The 14678-nt window shown below is 35.2% G+C and overlaps 2 protein-coding genes across 3 annotated transcripts; one reads left to right on the top strand and one right to left on the bottom strand.

Annotated features, from left to right (window-relative positions):
• Positions 1–2837: 2837 nt before the first annotated feature.
• Positions 2838–11181, top strand: LOC104111017 (uncharacterized). Its single transcript, XM_009620614.4, has 4 exons — positions 2838–3104; positions 3824–4034; positions 5330–10074; positions 10951–11181. Exons 1-3 carry the CDS (start codon positions 2946–2948, stop codon positions 10072–10074), a joined length of 5115 nt encoding a protein of 1704 aa, XP_009618909.1. The 5' UTR covers positions 2838–2945; the 3' UTR covers positions 10951–11181.
• Positions 11182–11311: 130 nt separating this feature from the next.
• LOC104111016 (uncharacterized) lies at positions 11312–13569 on the bottom strand. Of its 2 annotated transcripts, none has more exons than XM_070197325.1 (3): positions 12393–13569; positions 11800–11888; positions 11312–11614 (listed from the first exon to the last, which is right to left on the bottom strand). In XM_070197325.1, exons 1-3 carry the CDS (start codon positions 12826–12828, stop codon positions 11471–11473), a joined length of 669 nt encoding a protein of 222 aa, XP_070053426.1. In that variant the 5' UTR covers positions 12829–13569; the 3' UTR covers positions 11312–11470. The 2 variants fall into 2 exon arrangements, with proteins under 2 accessions (XP_070053426.1, XP_009618908.1); XM_009620613.4 differs by having other exon boundaries at positions 11312–11617; positions 12393–13548.
• Positions 13570–14678: the final 1109 nt, after the last annotated feature.

The raw sequence follows: 14678 nt of genomic DNA, 5'->3' as shown, positions 1-14678 counted from the left end.
TGCAATAATTAAATCTTTTTATTTTATTTGAGTAAAATATGAAAATAAAATTTAAAAGTACTTTATTCTTTTAATATAAGTTAAATATATTAAAAATCATTCAACAAATATAAAAGCATTCATCCCTAAAATCACTATATATTAGAAAGCTATCCTAAAAATAATAAGAAATATTTATACATTAATATCCTAAGTATTAGGTTTAGTGGTTATTTTGGTATATACTATATTTTGTTAAGGGTATTTTTGATAAGAAGAAAAGTCAAAACTGTTTCTGCAACTGCTTTTGGGAAGAAACTACTTTTTTCTGCTTCTCAGAAAGTGATTTTGCTTCTTCCCAAAAGCATTTTTTCCCCCAAAAAGTTTGGCCAAACACCTCAAATTAGGAAAAAAGTGCTTTTGAGAAAAACAAATAGTAAAAATAGCACGGGCTAGCCAGTTTTCGGACTGGTAATTGAAAAATAGCCAGCGTTTGCAAAGTCATTAAAAATAGTCACTATTTTGCTGCAACACGAAAAGTTCCAGCATAATATACTGGAGATTGGTGCACCTGTGTATGAACTTCCAGCATATTATGCTGGAATTTCAACACGCGGAAAGTTCCAGCATAATATACTAGAGATTGGAGCACCTGTATATGAACTTCCAATATATTATGCTGGACCGATATATTATACTGGAACTCCAGTATATTATGCTGGAGTATTTTTCGGATTTTTGATAGTATTTTCGTTCAGATTTATCTTTACATGAAAAGTGGTCAAATTTCGATTACTTTTGAAATTGTGACTATTTTTCAATTACCACTTGTAAATCTGGTTATTTTTGGATTTTTCCCAAAAAAACACTTTTGGACTCGTGAGAAGCGACCCAAACAAGCTATAAGACTTTAAACATTAGAAACAAGTTAATTGACTTTACCTTTTGAACTTCCAATCAAATTCATTAGGAATATATGGAAGAGTTACATCATTATTAAAGAGGAAAAAGAGTTGATAAAGTTACTAACTCTTGTCCAGCATGATCTAAGTAGAATTAAAGTACAATAAGGGGTCGTTTGGTTATATGATTAGGGAAGTTATTCCAATATAAAATTTGAGATAACTTTTTGTTTAGTGTTTGTAAATTACGTGTATTAATTAAAACTAGAATACAATCTACACTAAAATCATGAATTACCCTATAAAACATAGAATTATCTATCATGATTATAGCGAGGACTATAATTACAAGATTAATCTTGAGATAACTTAGTTTTGAAACCAAACTGCAGCTAAGAAATTAAGTTTTACAACAATCACTTGTAATATTTGAAAAGTAATTCAGCAACACACGCCTACATTGTTAGTAGGGGTGTATATATTGTCACACCTATATTGTCACACCTCTTTTTTTTCCGAGGGTAAGTTGTGTTGGTTTGGGTTTTGTAATTACTAAATCAATTGTGCCGAGTTATTAAATCTAAAGACAAAATCAAACTAATAAACTCGGATTTTTTAATCTCGGTTTTTCTCAGTTTTTCGGGTTGTTCGGTTTTTTTCTGTTTTTTCTCCAGTAAAATCTTCGTAGCACAAAACATATAACTTGTGCTCCAAATATTTCTTTATTCCTAGTGAGATACAACTATATAAGGTATTTTCCAAGAAAATAATACAAAATATGAGATGTGTCATGGCAATATCCTAAAATATTCAACAATAAAGATAATAAAATCACGTAATATAAATATTGCTAATTAAAAAACTATAATAAAAATAACATAATCTACAAGTACTAAGTCATGCTAAAATAAATAGACTAATAAGGGAGTATTAATTATATGACTGGATGCTAAAAATAATTAAAAATAGGTTATGCATTTTTATGTAAAACATTGCAAAACAGAAAATAGATATTCAACACATTGTCATTTCTAATATTACATTAAATTTCTTTTGTTAACATTGATATTGATTTAATTTTAGTTTGAGCTTTTGGTAGCATTATTTGAGTTACTAATATTAATGACTATAAAACTTATTGGAATATTCAAAAGTTCTAAGTCCAACATTGAAATAATACCTTAAAAGCTAAAATTATGAAAAAATTTAAAAAGTATTTATAAATTAGATCATAATAAGTATATTTATATATTAAATATATCTAAAATTTCTATATATGTATCGTCGGATTAGTTTGGTTTTGGTTTGACTTTCTTTAGTTAAAACCAAATCAAACCACTTATGGTCAGATTTTTTTTCAACACCAAACCAAATCAAACCGAACCGTAGTCGGTTTGTTTTCTCGGTTTGAATCGGATTATCAGGTTAATGCGGTTTGTCATTTTTTTTTTGTACACCTCTAATTGTTAGGATCGAAATAATTAGGTGTTATGCAGAAGCTAACAAAATATATATTTAACGACGATAAATTAGACAACAAAAGAGAAATATATAAAAATAGATACTAGCATTTAACATGGTTTGTTTAATTGATCTATGTCTATAAGTAGAGATGAGTAATCCACTATATAAAAGAGAGTATAAAAATATTGAAAGAATAATATCACAAAGCGAGACACACACAAGTAGCAGACTAATACTTGTCTCAAAAATTCTTCCCTTAAATAAGACTCTCAAACTCATTATAACTATATTGTGGATGCTATTAAACGAGAAGGTTCTCAATTTATAAAAGTTTGAAAACATTCAAAAAAGACTAACCAAATAAAGAAAAAAATTGTATTTTACTTTTGGTAAAAGGTAAAATAGCACAAACATGACATAGGGTCCCAAGAGTCGACGAGCTTCCTTGGCGCAGTGGGTTTTCAACAGTCCAAAGCTTTCCATCTACTCTATAAATCCCTCAAAAGTCGAGACACAACCTCTCATAAACTGCTAACACTTCTCTGGTATAAGCACAATCATACTTTTCGAGTTGGGTGAGAAGTGAGTGATCAGACGTTAATGGCGACGGCAAAAGAGCACATTGAAGAAATAAGAAGAAACAAGTTCTCCATTGGAGGTGAAACTAATCCACTCACTGAGGACCTTCATCAAGCTGTCAAAAATCTCTCAGCTGAGCTTTACGCTAAGGATGTTCACTTTTTCATGGAACTCGTCCAGGTTATTTTTTCTTTCTCCCCTCTCTCTGCATTTTTATATCTTTTTCCATCTTTATAAACGTCCGTGCCTCTACTATTTCGCTTATTACCAGCAAAATGTATTTTCATGAAAAATATTTTGTCATACTTAATTATCAAATCAATTTTTTTTTTTTTGGGTCATTTTTTATTTTATAAAAGTATGTATGATATGATTTCCTAATAAATGTACAAGGACATAATGTTTTGGCGATGCTCTTAGGCATTACAAATTGATTATAATGTTTAAATATTGATTCAAACATTTGCTTCTCATAAATCATTAAATAATTTTATTGTTGAAAACAAATTTCAAACATCAAGGTATTTATACAGAAAAAGGGTTGTTGGAAAAAAGGAGCATAAAATAGTGTATTCGGTACGAACGAGAAATCTATCCTTACATGAATGATGAAACATATATTTTAGAAATGGTTTTAATTTAAGAAATCATTTTGTTAATTAGTTTTTGTTTTGGCCACAAGTAGTGTTATAAAGTACGAAGATGTTTGGATTGTAATTTTGAGAAAGGTTAACCATGTTTGAGCAAGGCAAGCAATACAAAGTGACAGTATATTTTTTTAAAAGAAATCCAATATTACCATTTCTCTTTTTCTTAAGTTTTGTAATTAACCTTATAATAATAGTATAATTTTGAGCGTAGTAAATTCGTAATAAATAGTTGTCATTGTGTAATTGCAGAACGCGGAGGATAACGAGTACAACGAAGGCGTGGATCCTTCACTGGAATTTGTGATAACTTCCAAAGATATAACGGACACCGGAGCTCAGGCGACGCTTTTGATATTCAACAACGAGAAGGGATTCTCCCGCAAAAATATCGAGTCCATTTGCAGCGTCGGACGTTCTACTAAGAAGGGCAATCGCAAACGTGGCTACATCGGCGAGAAAGGTAATAAAAAACTTTGTACAATTTTCGTCTACTACTTGTACCTATCCATGGGCATGTGTATATCAATTGATTGTTCCTAAATGTTGACTCTTCGTTTTACCCCCTATATATGATCGTGTGTTCATTTTTGTGTACACTTGGCTCGGGCTTTTTTTGCTTTACTAGTTTAATTAGTGAAAATTTTGAAGTGCTGCTGCTCTTTGTCATACCTGCTGGTTGCCTTCATGTTTCATTAATCTTTAATGTTATTGATAAATATTTCCTCCTTTATGTTTAGAGAACTTATAGTTGTAGAGAATTCCTAATTTGTTTTTAAAAGGCTGTTTTGTTGAATTGGAATGAGTTCGGCCTGAATAGAGCAGAAGGAATATAAAGCTGAACCCAACTTGTATGGGACTGAGACTTTGTGAATTAACTGTTTTCTTTCCCCCTACATTTTGAGCTTGACAGTCCAAAAAATATTTTTTGAGAGATAATTTCTTTCATGTTGTGACTTCGATAATTGGAATCCAAATAATCAACTGAACCATGTCTGTTTGAAAAGAGAACTGGGTTGTTCTAAAAAAAATAAAAGAACTGGGTTTTAAGCTGATAAAAAGGAAAACCTTGCTTTCATTGCTATGAAGTGCTATATCTTTTTCTCTTTCCTCTACCTTATCACATTTTCCCCCTCTTTCCTCTACACTAAAAAGAGTTGCAAGAAGGAACAATGATATCTTATTATTATTTTGATAAGTGGATCGATGGTACCTTTTCTAGATAATGTTAGGTTTGTTTCCTTTTAACCTCATCTTCCATCTTTTTCGTGCCTAAAAGATATGTCTACAAACATTATATTTCAGTTTACATCCCAGCATTGAGATGCAGGTGATAGTCCTGCTTTGTGTTAGTCTCCCATCTTTAAAATATCTGACACTCCAATGTTTGGATATGTGCACTCAAAAGAGACCGCGAACATGATTTTTGAATGAAATTCACTTTAGTGGAGTAGAACTGCTAACAATTTTCTCCCTTCAGATACTAGCTTAAAATGTATTCGTTTCAACTTAAATAAGTCATGTTCGTTCTCATGGATTTTATGCCTGCCTGTCGTTATGATGCTTCTTCATTTCATATTACATTTGCATTTGAACAGAAAATCGGTCTTTCTATACTTTCTTGATCAATTCCCAGCAATGTAATGCATTCGCATATGACTGATATTCTTATGTTTTTCTTACTTAATTGAAGATGCGTATACCTCGTCTGTAGTTGTAATTTGTTTCTAAAACTTCTTGGTGTGTTTCTTCTCTCAGGCATTGGCTTCAAGAGTGTGTTTCTCATCACTGCGCAGCCCTACATCTTCAGCAATGGGTACCAGATACGATTCAGCGAGGAACCTTGCCAGCACTGTAATGTAGGCTATATTGTACCTGAATGGGTGGAGGCAAACCCAACTCTTTCAGTTATAAAACAAATCTATGGGTCTTCTGCTACCCTTCCAGCCACAACTATAGTGCTACCACTGAAACCTGACAAGGTGAAACCTGTTAAGCAGCAGCTTTCAAGCATCCATCCTGAAGTTCTTCTCTTCCTTTCAAAGATAAAGAAGCTTTCTGTCAGGGAAGACAATGAGGATCCCAGGCTTAATACCGTTAGTGCTATTTCAATTTCAAGTGAGACCGATTTTGTTAAGAAGAAGAACATTGATGCTGAATCCTACATGCTCCATCTCTCAGCTGATGAAAAATCTGGTATGGGGGAATGCAGTTACTACATGTGGAAACAGAAGTTTCCTGTTAGGCGGGAGCACAGGGTGGATAGAAGAATGGATGTCGATGAGTGGGTAATCACATTGGCTTTTCCCAATGGAGAGCGCCTCAACAGGGGAACCAGTTCCCCCGGTATTTATGCTTTTCTTCCCACGGAGATGGTAACAAACTTCCCTTTCATAATTCAGGCCGACTTTCTTCTAGCATCATCAAGGGAGACAATCCTTCTTGATGACGTATGGAACCGGGGCATTCTTGACTGCGTCCCTTCTGCTTTTGTCAGTGCTTTCACATCGCTTGTGAGAGCTAATGAAGGTGCTCCAGTTTCTACTCTTACTCATATGTTTGGCTTTTTACCAGTCAATGCATCTCCTTATCCAATTCTTAACGACGTGAGAGATTCCATTAAAAGAAAACTGCTGGATGAAAGTATCATTCCATGCGAATCATACATGGAACAACAGTTCTTCCAGAAACCCAATGGTGTTGGTAGGTTGAATCCTGCTTTCTGGAATCTGCTGAACAAGGCGAGGAAGCAGGGGGTCATATTGCATAACATCTCATCCCATGGAAGATTCATCGTCAACTCTGCTTTTGATAAGGAGATGTACAACCACATTTTAAACTTTTTGGAGGTGAAACAAGTTGACAATGAATGGTATGCAAAGTGCATTCAGAGTTCCAATCTTGTTTTGGGTGTCTCAGAGGATGTTTACTTAGAGCTTCTATCATTTGTGGCTGAGAAATGGTTGTCTTCTTTCAAGACAACTGAGATGATGAACATAAATCTTTTGAAATTTGTTGATTTTGATGATGATGTGGCCTTGTGTAGCATATATGAGGCATTGAATGATGATTATTCATTGCTTTTGTCTCGGGAATCTGGTCACATCTCTTGGCTGATCAACTGGAACTCAGAATTTCGTTTCGCCAATCATCTTTTCTTTGCCAAATCAACACAAGAAGCAGTCCGGAGTCATTCTAAAAGGCAGACTGTTTTGGATTGGCTTAGAGACGAGGTCAATGTGAGCTCAGTAAATGTGTACGACTATGCTCTTCTGATTCTTAACTCACTCGGTGATGATCAAAAACTTGCCGTGGCGTTTAGCCACTTCTTACATCAGTCTCTTGCGAGAAATTATTTATCTAAAGAACAAGTTGCTACTTTATGTAGTAAAATGCCGCTTGTTGATAACTATGGACATGTTGCCAGGCAAAGGAAAGGGGTACTGGTGCCTGCTAATGGAAGTAAATGGGTGCAGTTGATTGGTTCAAACCCGTGGAGATATGAAGGCTATGTTGAGCTTGGAGAAGATTATTTGCATTCCGGCAGCTATGCTGGAGTTTGTACCAGCAAGAAAGAGCTTCTGGGATTTCTCAAAATTTATGTTGCAGCTATGGACATTCCTGACTTACCTCCTCCTGATGCAGCAATTTCCAGCTTGTCTTCTCCACTAACCAAGGAAAATGCATTGCTGATGCTAGTATGGATTCGTAAAATGAAAATGAATGGGTTTTCCTTGCCTAGAAAATTCTTGACCTGCGTAAGGGAGGGAAGCTGGCTGAGGGTATCTCTGAGTGGTAGCCCTGGCTACAGGCCTCCATCAGAATCATTCTTCCATACTTCATCATGGGGACATCTGTTGCAGAATGGATCAGTTCTTGTAGATATCCCATTAGTTGATCAGGGATTTTATGGCAGTGAATTAAAACAGTACAAGGATGAGTTAAGTACAGCTGGTGTCATGTTTGAATTTAAAGAGGCGTGTACATATATTGGAGAACATTTTATGTCTCTGGCAACTTATTCTACTTTAACCAAAGGCCAAGTGATATCAATACTCAATTTCATCAAGTATTTGAGGGAGAAATATCTCTCCCCAGACACCTTCATTAATAGCATTAATGATAGAAGGTGGTTGCGGACTACTCAAGGTGAGAAGACCCCTCTGGAATCTGTTTTCTTTGACAGCGAGTGGAATGCTGCCTCACAGATCAGTGACATCCCATTCATTGACCAAAAACATTATGGTGATGAGATTCTTTCTTTTAGAACAGAATTGGAGCTGCTTGGAGTGGTTTTTGGTTTCAAGCAAAATTACCAGCTTGTAGTTGACAACCTGAGGTCTCCAGCACGCCTGGGTTGCCTGAGTTCTGATGCTTTGCTCTTGATACTTAAGTGCATTCACCATCTGAGGTCATCTGACAAAATATGCAGGGCACTTAGGGATAGCAAATGTATGAAGACCGTAAACATGGGGTGCAAATCTCCGGCGGAATGTTTTTTGCTTGATCCTGTGTGGGGCTGCCTGCTGCAGGTTTTTAGCAGTTCCCCTCTTATTGATACAAAGTTCTATGGAAGCGATATCTTGTCATATAAAAGCGAGTTGCAGAAACTAGGGGTGGTTGTTAATTTTGAGGAGGCAACTAAAGCTTTTGCTTCTATTTTTAGGCAGCAGACAGCGAAGGGTGCCTTAAACAAGGATAGTGCCCTTTCTCTTCTTGCAAGCTACAGAAAGTTAAAGGCAGCCAGCTTTAAATTTCCTTCAGATCTTAAGAGCTGCTTTCAAGAGGTCAAGTGGTTGCGAACTCGAATTGGTGTTGATAGAGAACCTAAAGATTGCATACTCTTTGGTTCAGATTGGGAATCTATCTCTTCAATCTCTCTGTTACCTTTTGTTGATGATAGTGAGGCTCGGTATGGAAGGGACATTCATGAGTACAAGGATGAACTTAAGAGTATGGGAGTTACCGTGACATTTGCAAGTGGGGTAAAGTTTGTGCCTGCAAGCCTTCGATTACCTGAAGACTCTAGCGTCATTACTGTTCCAGTAGCATTCTCGTTGTTAGACTGCTTGCGGAAGTTGGAGATGGGGCATAATGATGATCAGATTGCTATGTTGCGGTCAAAACTTGCTAGAAAATGGATGAAGACTAATGCTGGTTACAGGTCTCCAGATAAGTGTTTGTTGTTTGGTCCCCAGTGGAATACTCTCTTACAGCCAGAAGATGGTCCTTTCATCGATGAAAAATTTTATGGCTCCAACATAGGGTCGTATAAGAAAGAGCTGAAGTCTCTTGGTGTTGTGGTTGAAATTGGAGATGGATGCTCATTGCTTGCCGATTACCTTGATTGCCATTCCAGCAGCGTTACTATCACTCGGATTTACAAGTACTTGAGTAAGTTCAACTGGGAACCAACTAAAGAAGATCCTATAAACATATGGATTCCAAATGGTGATAACGATGGAGAGTGGGTGAATCCTGATGATTGTGTTCTGCATGATAAAAGTGGTTTCTTTGGCCGGCAGCTGCATGTTTTAGAGAAGCACTATGACAAGGAACTGCTCAGTTTCTTCTCCAAATTAGGTGTCAAAAGCAATCCTTCTCTTGATGATTTTCTCAAGCTTTGGAAGTCATGGGAAGATGCGGACCGCAGTTTGTCACAATCAGAGTGTCAAATCTTCTGGGAGTTCATTGTGAAGCACTGGAGCTTAAGAACCGAGAAATTTCTATCTGAGAACTTGTCAAGGCTTCCTGTGGGTTCAGGCTCGGACGGGCTATTGATGCTCGACAAACGTGATGTTTTCATTGCTGATGATCTCTATCTGAAGGATTTATTTGAACAGTCTGCTTCTCATCCCTTGTTCGTTTGGTATCCGCAACCAAGCTTGCCATCTTTGCCTCGGCAGAAGCTGCTTGAAATTTATGGCAAAATTGGTGTTCGTAATTTCTCTGAATCTGTTCTGAAAAATGGCTTGTCTTCTGTTAATTGTGTTGGACTTGAGCAGGTGCAGCCAGAGGAAATCTTCATCGGAAAGGGTTTGATTAAGTTAATCCTTGGCTTCCTTGCTGATCCTTCACTTCAAATGGAAACGCGTACGAGACATGAAGCTCTCAAAAGCCTCGTGGATGTTAGTATTTTTGTGACATTGGAACCCATAACCATGGATTACTGTCTGTCACTTTCTTCTGGTGATGTCCTGAACGTCAAAGTGAGCCGAATGATGTGCTGGGATAGAAAAAATGCAAAGATCTTTATACAGAAGCTGGACAAATCAGGTGGTTACAGATGTAAGCTCGAGTTTGCTACATATTTCTCAGAAGTAGTAGCCGAGGGAATTCTAAGGGAGAAAGATGATTATGTGCATCAACTGGCTGAATTGATCAAGTTGGGATTCATCCTGGAATTCGATGAGGCAGCTGTTGGGTTCTTGATGAAAACAAAGAATCTGCAGATATTTTTGGAGGATGAAGAATTCCTTTCTGCTGCCTTCACTTCCGAATAGGTATTTATGGGCACTAAATCCACCATCCCCATTATGCACCCCCCTTAATGTCTTTGTAAAACTTTCATTTTGCTTTTTGGTAATTTCCTGAAATATACTATTGACATGTTTTGGTATTGAGGTGGATGATGGATTACCTTACTTTCCAACATATATCATAGTTTTCTAATGGTTCTGGATGTCTTTTGTTGGTGATGTATCATTAACCGAAAGGAGCTCTGCAATTTCTTTTGGCTCTCTATTTTCTGCTATCGCCTTTTGAATTATTATTCTGAGCCGAGGGTTTATTGGAAACAGCCTCTCTACCTTCACTAGGTAGGGGTAAGGTCTGCGTACACACTAGCCTCTCCAGACCTCACATGTGGGAATATACTGGGTATGTTGTTGTTGTTGCCTATTGAATTCATTATTATGCTTTACCGAATTCCAACAGAAATAGCATAGAGTTCATATGACAATTTGTTGTGTGACATTATTTTTCTAAACATCAAATAGAGGGGGTTTGGCAGGATATTGCTTCTCAGCAGAGGTAAATGCAACACCCCTTTTACAGGTACCACAGGTGTATTCCCTTATATTCAGGCCATTTATTAGTTATATTGTTAAGATTGGTGGAGTGGGAACAATCTATGAAGAAAAAGGGGTGTACCCGTTTACACCGAAACTTGTCAAAGAAATTCTGAAAGTTGTCTTAAACAATGTTAAAACTTGATCATCTACTTAACTCTCACTTCCTGATGCATTCTCTCTTTTAAACTGCATAACACCAGGCCATCAAACTATTTTATGGTATAGTTATTTGAGATGGTTACTAATCTATTCACTGTTGGAGATACAGCAAAGGATTAACTAACGTGACATGCTCTATTTGTGCAGGCAGGAAGAACTTTACGGTTGGGTGAGGCCCTCTATAGATACCAAATGGGATTTCTGGTGTTTTGAAGTCTCTTGCATGGATATTTATCTTTTGTTATAAATCCCTGCTAGTTTTTAATGCTTTCTGTTTTGTAGTTTGCTGCTCTAAGGTTTTCTATGTAATCTACTAAATTTGCACTTAGAGATACAATTGCTTAAAAGCTTTATTATTCCTCTTTTCCATGTTTTTAAGATTGGTCCTCTCCATCTTCATACTAACTCTTTTGTTAGCATGCTTATCCACCATAATGTGGTGTGTGTGCATGCTCGTGGCATTTATCGATTGGTCTTTAGCAACAAACTGTAACTTGGAATCCCTTGCTTGGAATCAATTGGTCTTTGTGTTTTCTTTTTCTGTTTGATAATATTAAGCTGAGTTCTTAATTTACTGATTTTCATATACATCCAGTTTACAAGGAGACAATATAGCCAATAAAGAATAAAGGATAATTAAAAAAAAAAAAACAAATCTGGTGAGTGATCAAGCTGGTGCTTTTCCGGGAAGAAGATGGGCGCGGTCGGGGGAGGAGTGAGCTGCAGAGCAACATGATCGAACGTTCAACAGATTCTTAGGCAGCGCTCTTCTAAAACTCTTCCTCTTCCTTTCTTTCTCCTTGACCACGGGCTCCTGTATGAAATGTGGGACAATGATATCAATCTTTTTGGTTTGTTATATGCCAAATACTGTTTGGTTCTGTTTATGTTTTGCTATTCCAGTTTTTGTTCATCTTTCATCTTTGGTTTGTGTATATACGAAGGAAGATAATATTCCAAACCATTTACATTTGACTGAAAGAATCACATGCATACCTTTGTTAATGGTTGTATGGTAGCAGCCATAGGTACAGTTGGTGTGGTAGCTGCAATTGGGGTTGTGTCCTTACATACATCCTTCTTACCTGCATGGCACATAAATGGTAAGAAGGAAAAAAGTTTAAAGCTATATACACTGACCTTAGAATTAATTTTTGACATTATCAGTGTAATTTAACTTGCTCTAACATGCCAATTCTCATTTATTTTAGGATACAAATCAATATTATTAAATAGATATATCTAAACAATCTTTTAAGTGAACAGATTGCGTTAATACTATTTACATCATGAATCACGAAACACAAATTCTAAGATAGAGCTAGGAGAGTCCTCTTTCCGGTTGGGAAAATTTTATTTTACATGTGGCAAAAGATCCATATATACATTTAAGTATGGGCAAACCGCGACCGAAGTTATTTATATCCTACAACCGCAAAAGTATATAAAATATATATTTTTTTCCTATTATTTTGAAAGAGACTATACAATATTATTTTTTCTTTTAAGTAAGTCATATAAAATGTCATTTCTATGGAATTATAGTGTTATGATTGCTATCTCTTGATAATTACTTAAAGAAAACATACCAATATTAACTGCGTTCTTCCTGTCTTCAACATTGTTATTTGTGAAGTAAACTCTAAAACTTGGTGAACCAGGACAATTATCCTCCTCAACATGACGCTTAATCACCCTATCATCATCTTTATAATTGTCATCATCTTCAACATCTCCATGTTCCCCTTCTTCTTCTTCCTCAACAATTGCTTCTATCAATTTTGCTACCCTTTCCTTTTCTGCTTCTACCTTTTTCATATCCTTATAAACAGACTCCTCCTTTCTTAGACTTTCTTTCTCATACTCGTCTATGACATGATCAGAAAGCAATTCTTTCTTAGAAGGTGTAGACTGTTTGGACGTTCGTCCGTTGATACGCCTTTTTTTTATGTCATCTAAGCGATAAAGGAATTTTGGGGGGATCCTAGTTGGTGAGGCATTTACCTTAGATACTTCACCACCCATTTTTCACAATATTGCAAGACAGGTTAATAACAACAACAAGAACAACACTAACTCTATCACAATTCCAAATAAGTTATGGTCGCAGGTTACAAAAAGTTGACCGCCAACGTAAAACTAGTCAATTTATGATAAAGCTGGCAAAAAACAATGAAGGTAAAATGCAATTTGAGGAGGATTACTAATCAATCAAACAAGTTGTTGAAGGAATAGTTGCATGCTTAGGTAATGAAAATTTGTAGATTCATAAACTTATTCTATATTATGGGGGGGGGCAACATAGGCCCTAAAAGAAGAGAAGAATTTGACTATGGCTAAATTTGTCTCTACTTTTAGAAACTGCAGGTAATTAATGATATAAGGGTTAAATTTAATTATCCGCCTTCAAGAAAAAGGCGTCTAGGGCATCCAAGAAATGCATGCATATATGTGTTCTTAGTTTTCACGACGACTAATTTTATAAAGATGGAAAATGAAGAATGGTGTTACACTTTCTTAATTATTTTGCATATATGTTTTGACTGTTGGAATTTCTTTTGAAGCTAACGAACATGTGGATGAATTTGCACATAATTTCGGAATGTTTAATTTGACTTAACATAAAGCAAAAATGAAAAGATAGCAACTACATTTTCAAAACTAAACCTAGTGAATTTTATGCGTGCGAGGTGGGAGAAATGGCAGTTGGAATTCTGGATAAGAACAAGAAATCCACCACAATTCCTCTTGGTTAGCAAGATATTTCGTATATTTAGAAAGTTGAATTAGAAGAAACCAATCCTTCAAAATCCAAATGGTTGGTATGTGAAACATGTTCGAAGGTAATTGAGATTTTACTGAGTTATTAGATTCGTTCAATCGTTTAATTAGTTTTGAGAATGTAATGACTTTTAAAGTAGGCGTGACCGGTAATATTTCTAAGCCTCACTTTTTACTGCTTTATCCTCTTCAATTTCTGAACCCAAATAAATGATACATACCCTAAATATGATGAAGGGGAAAAAAATACCTAACTTATTTTATTCCGAAGTCAAGAAAGTGGCAGTGGGAGAAGGAAAATAGTTTCGGAGATTGATATTTCTTACATCGCAAATGAAGCAGGATGAGGATCGCCTATGATATAATAGTGGTATGATAAACCATTTACATATTATAATAGATAATTATACACGACATAAACTATGTATCGATTGCACCAGATAAGATATCATGTACCATGTATAATCAGAAATATCAATAGTAATAATTTATGATGTATTGCATATTTAATTAGAGATAATGGAATAATAATGGAATAATTTCATTATATATTTACAAAATAATTTGGTATATTACATATTTAATTATATAAAAGATATAATAGTGGTATAATGTTTATTCATATGTGTTTATTTATGCATTTTTTCTAGGAAAAAAAATCAAGATTCATTTATGTTAATAAATCAAATATTAAAAGTGATATTGTAATCATGAGAGAATATTAGAGCATGATTGGAAAGCCGTCTAGGAATTGGATTTGGATCCGTCTAGGAATTGGATTTGGATATAATTGGGTGTAATTACATAATTTGGCATGTTTGTGTGGCCAAGTAATTTACTTGGTCAACATGGAATTGAGTGTAATTGGAAAGATGTAATTACACTCTCCAATTCTCAAGGGAAGGTGAGAATTTGTGGTAATTACACTGTGTAATTGCATGGTTACTTTTTAATTTTTCTTTTTTCTTTTTATTTTAATTTATTTTTTTGTAACTTTTTATTTCCATTTTTAAAATTTATTTTGTTTTATTTTTTACTTTTAAATTTCTTTTTTAATTTTAAAATATATTTTTAGTTATATATTATTTATCTTT

This window comes from Nicotiana tomentosiformis, chromosome 3 (assembly GCF_000390325.3).
Source record: "Nicotiana tomentosiformis chromosome 3, ASM39032v3, whole genome shotgun sequence".
Taxonomy (NCBI): domain Eukaryota; kingdom Viridiplantae; phylum Streptophyta; class Magnoliopsida; order Solanales; family Solanaceae; genus Nicotiana; species Nicotiana tomentosiformis.
The sequence above is the reverse complement of the archived record's forward strand: the minus strand, read 5'-3'. Positions and strand labels throughout refer to the sequence as shown.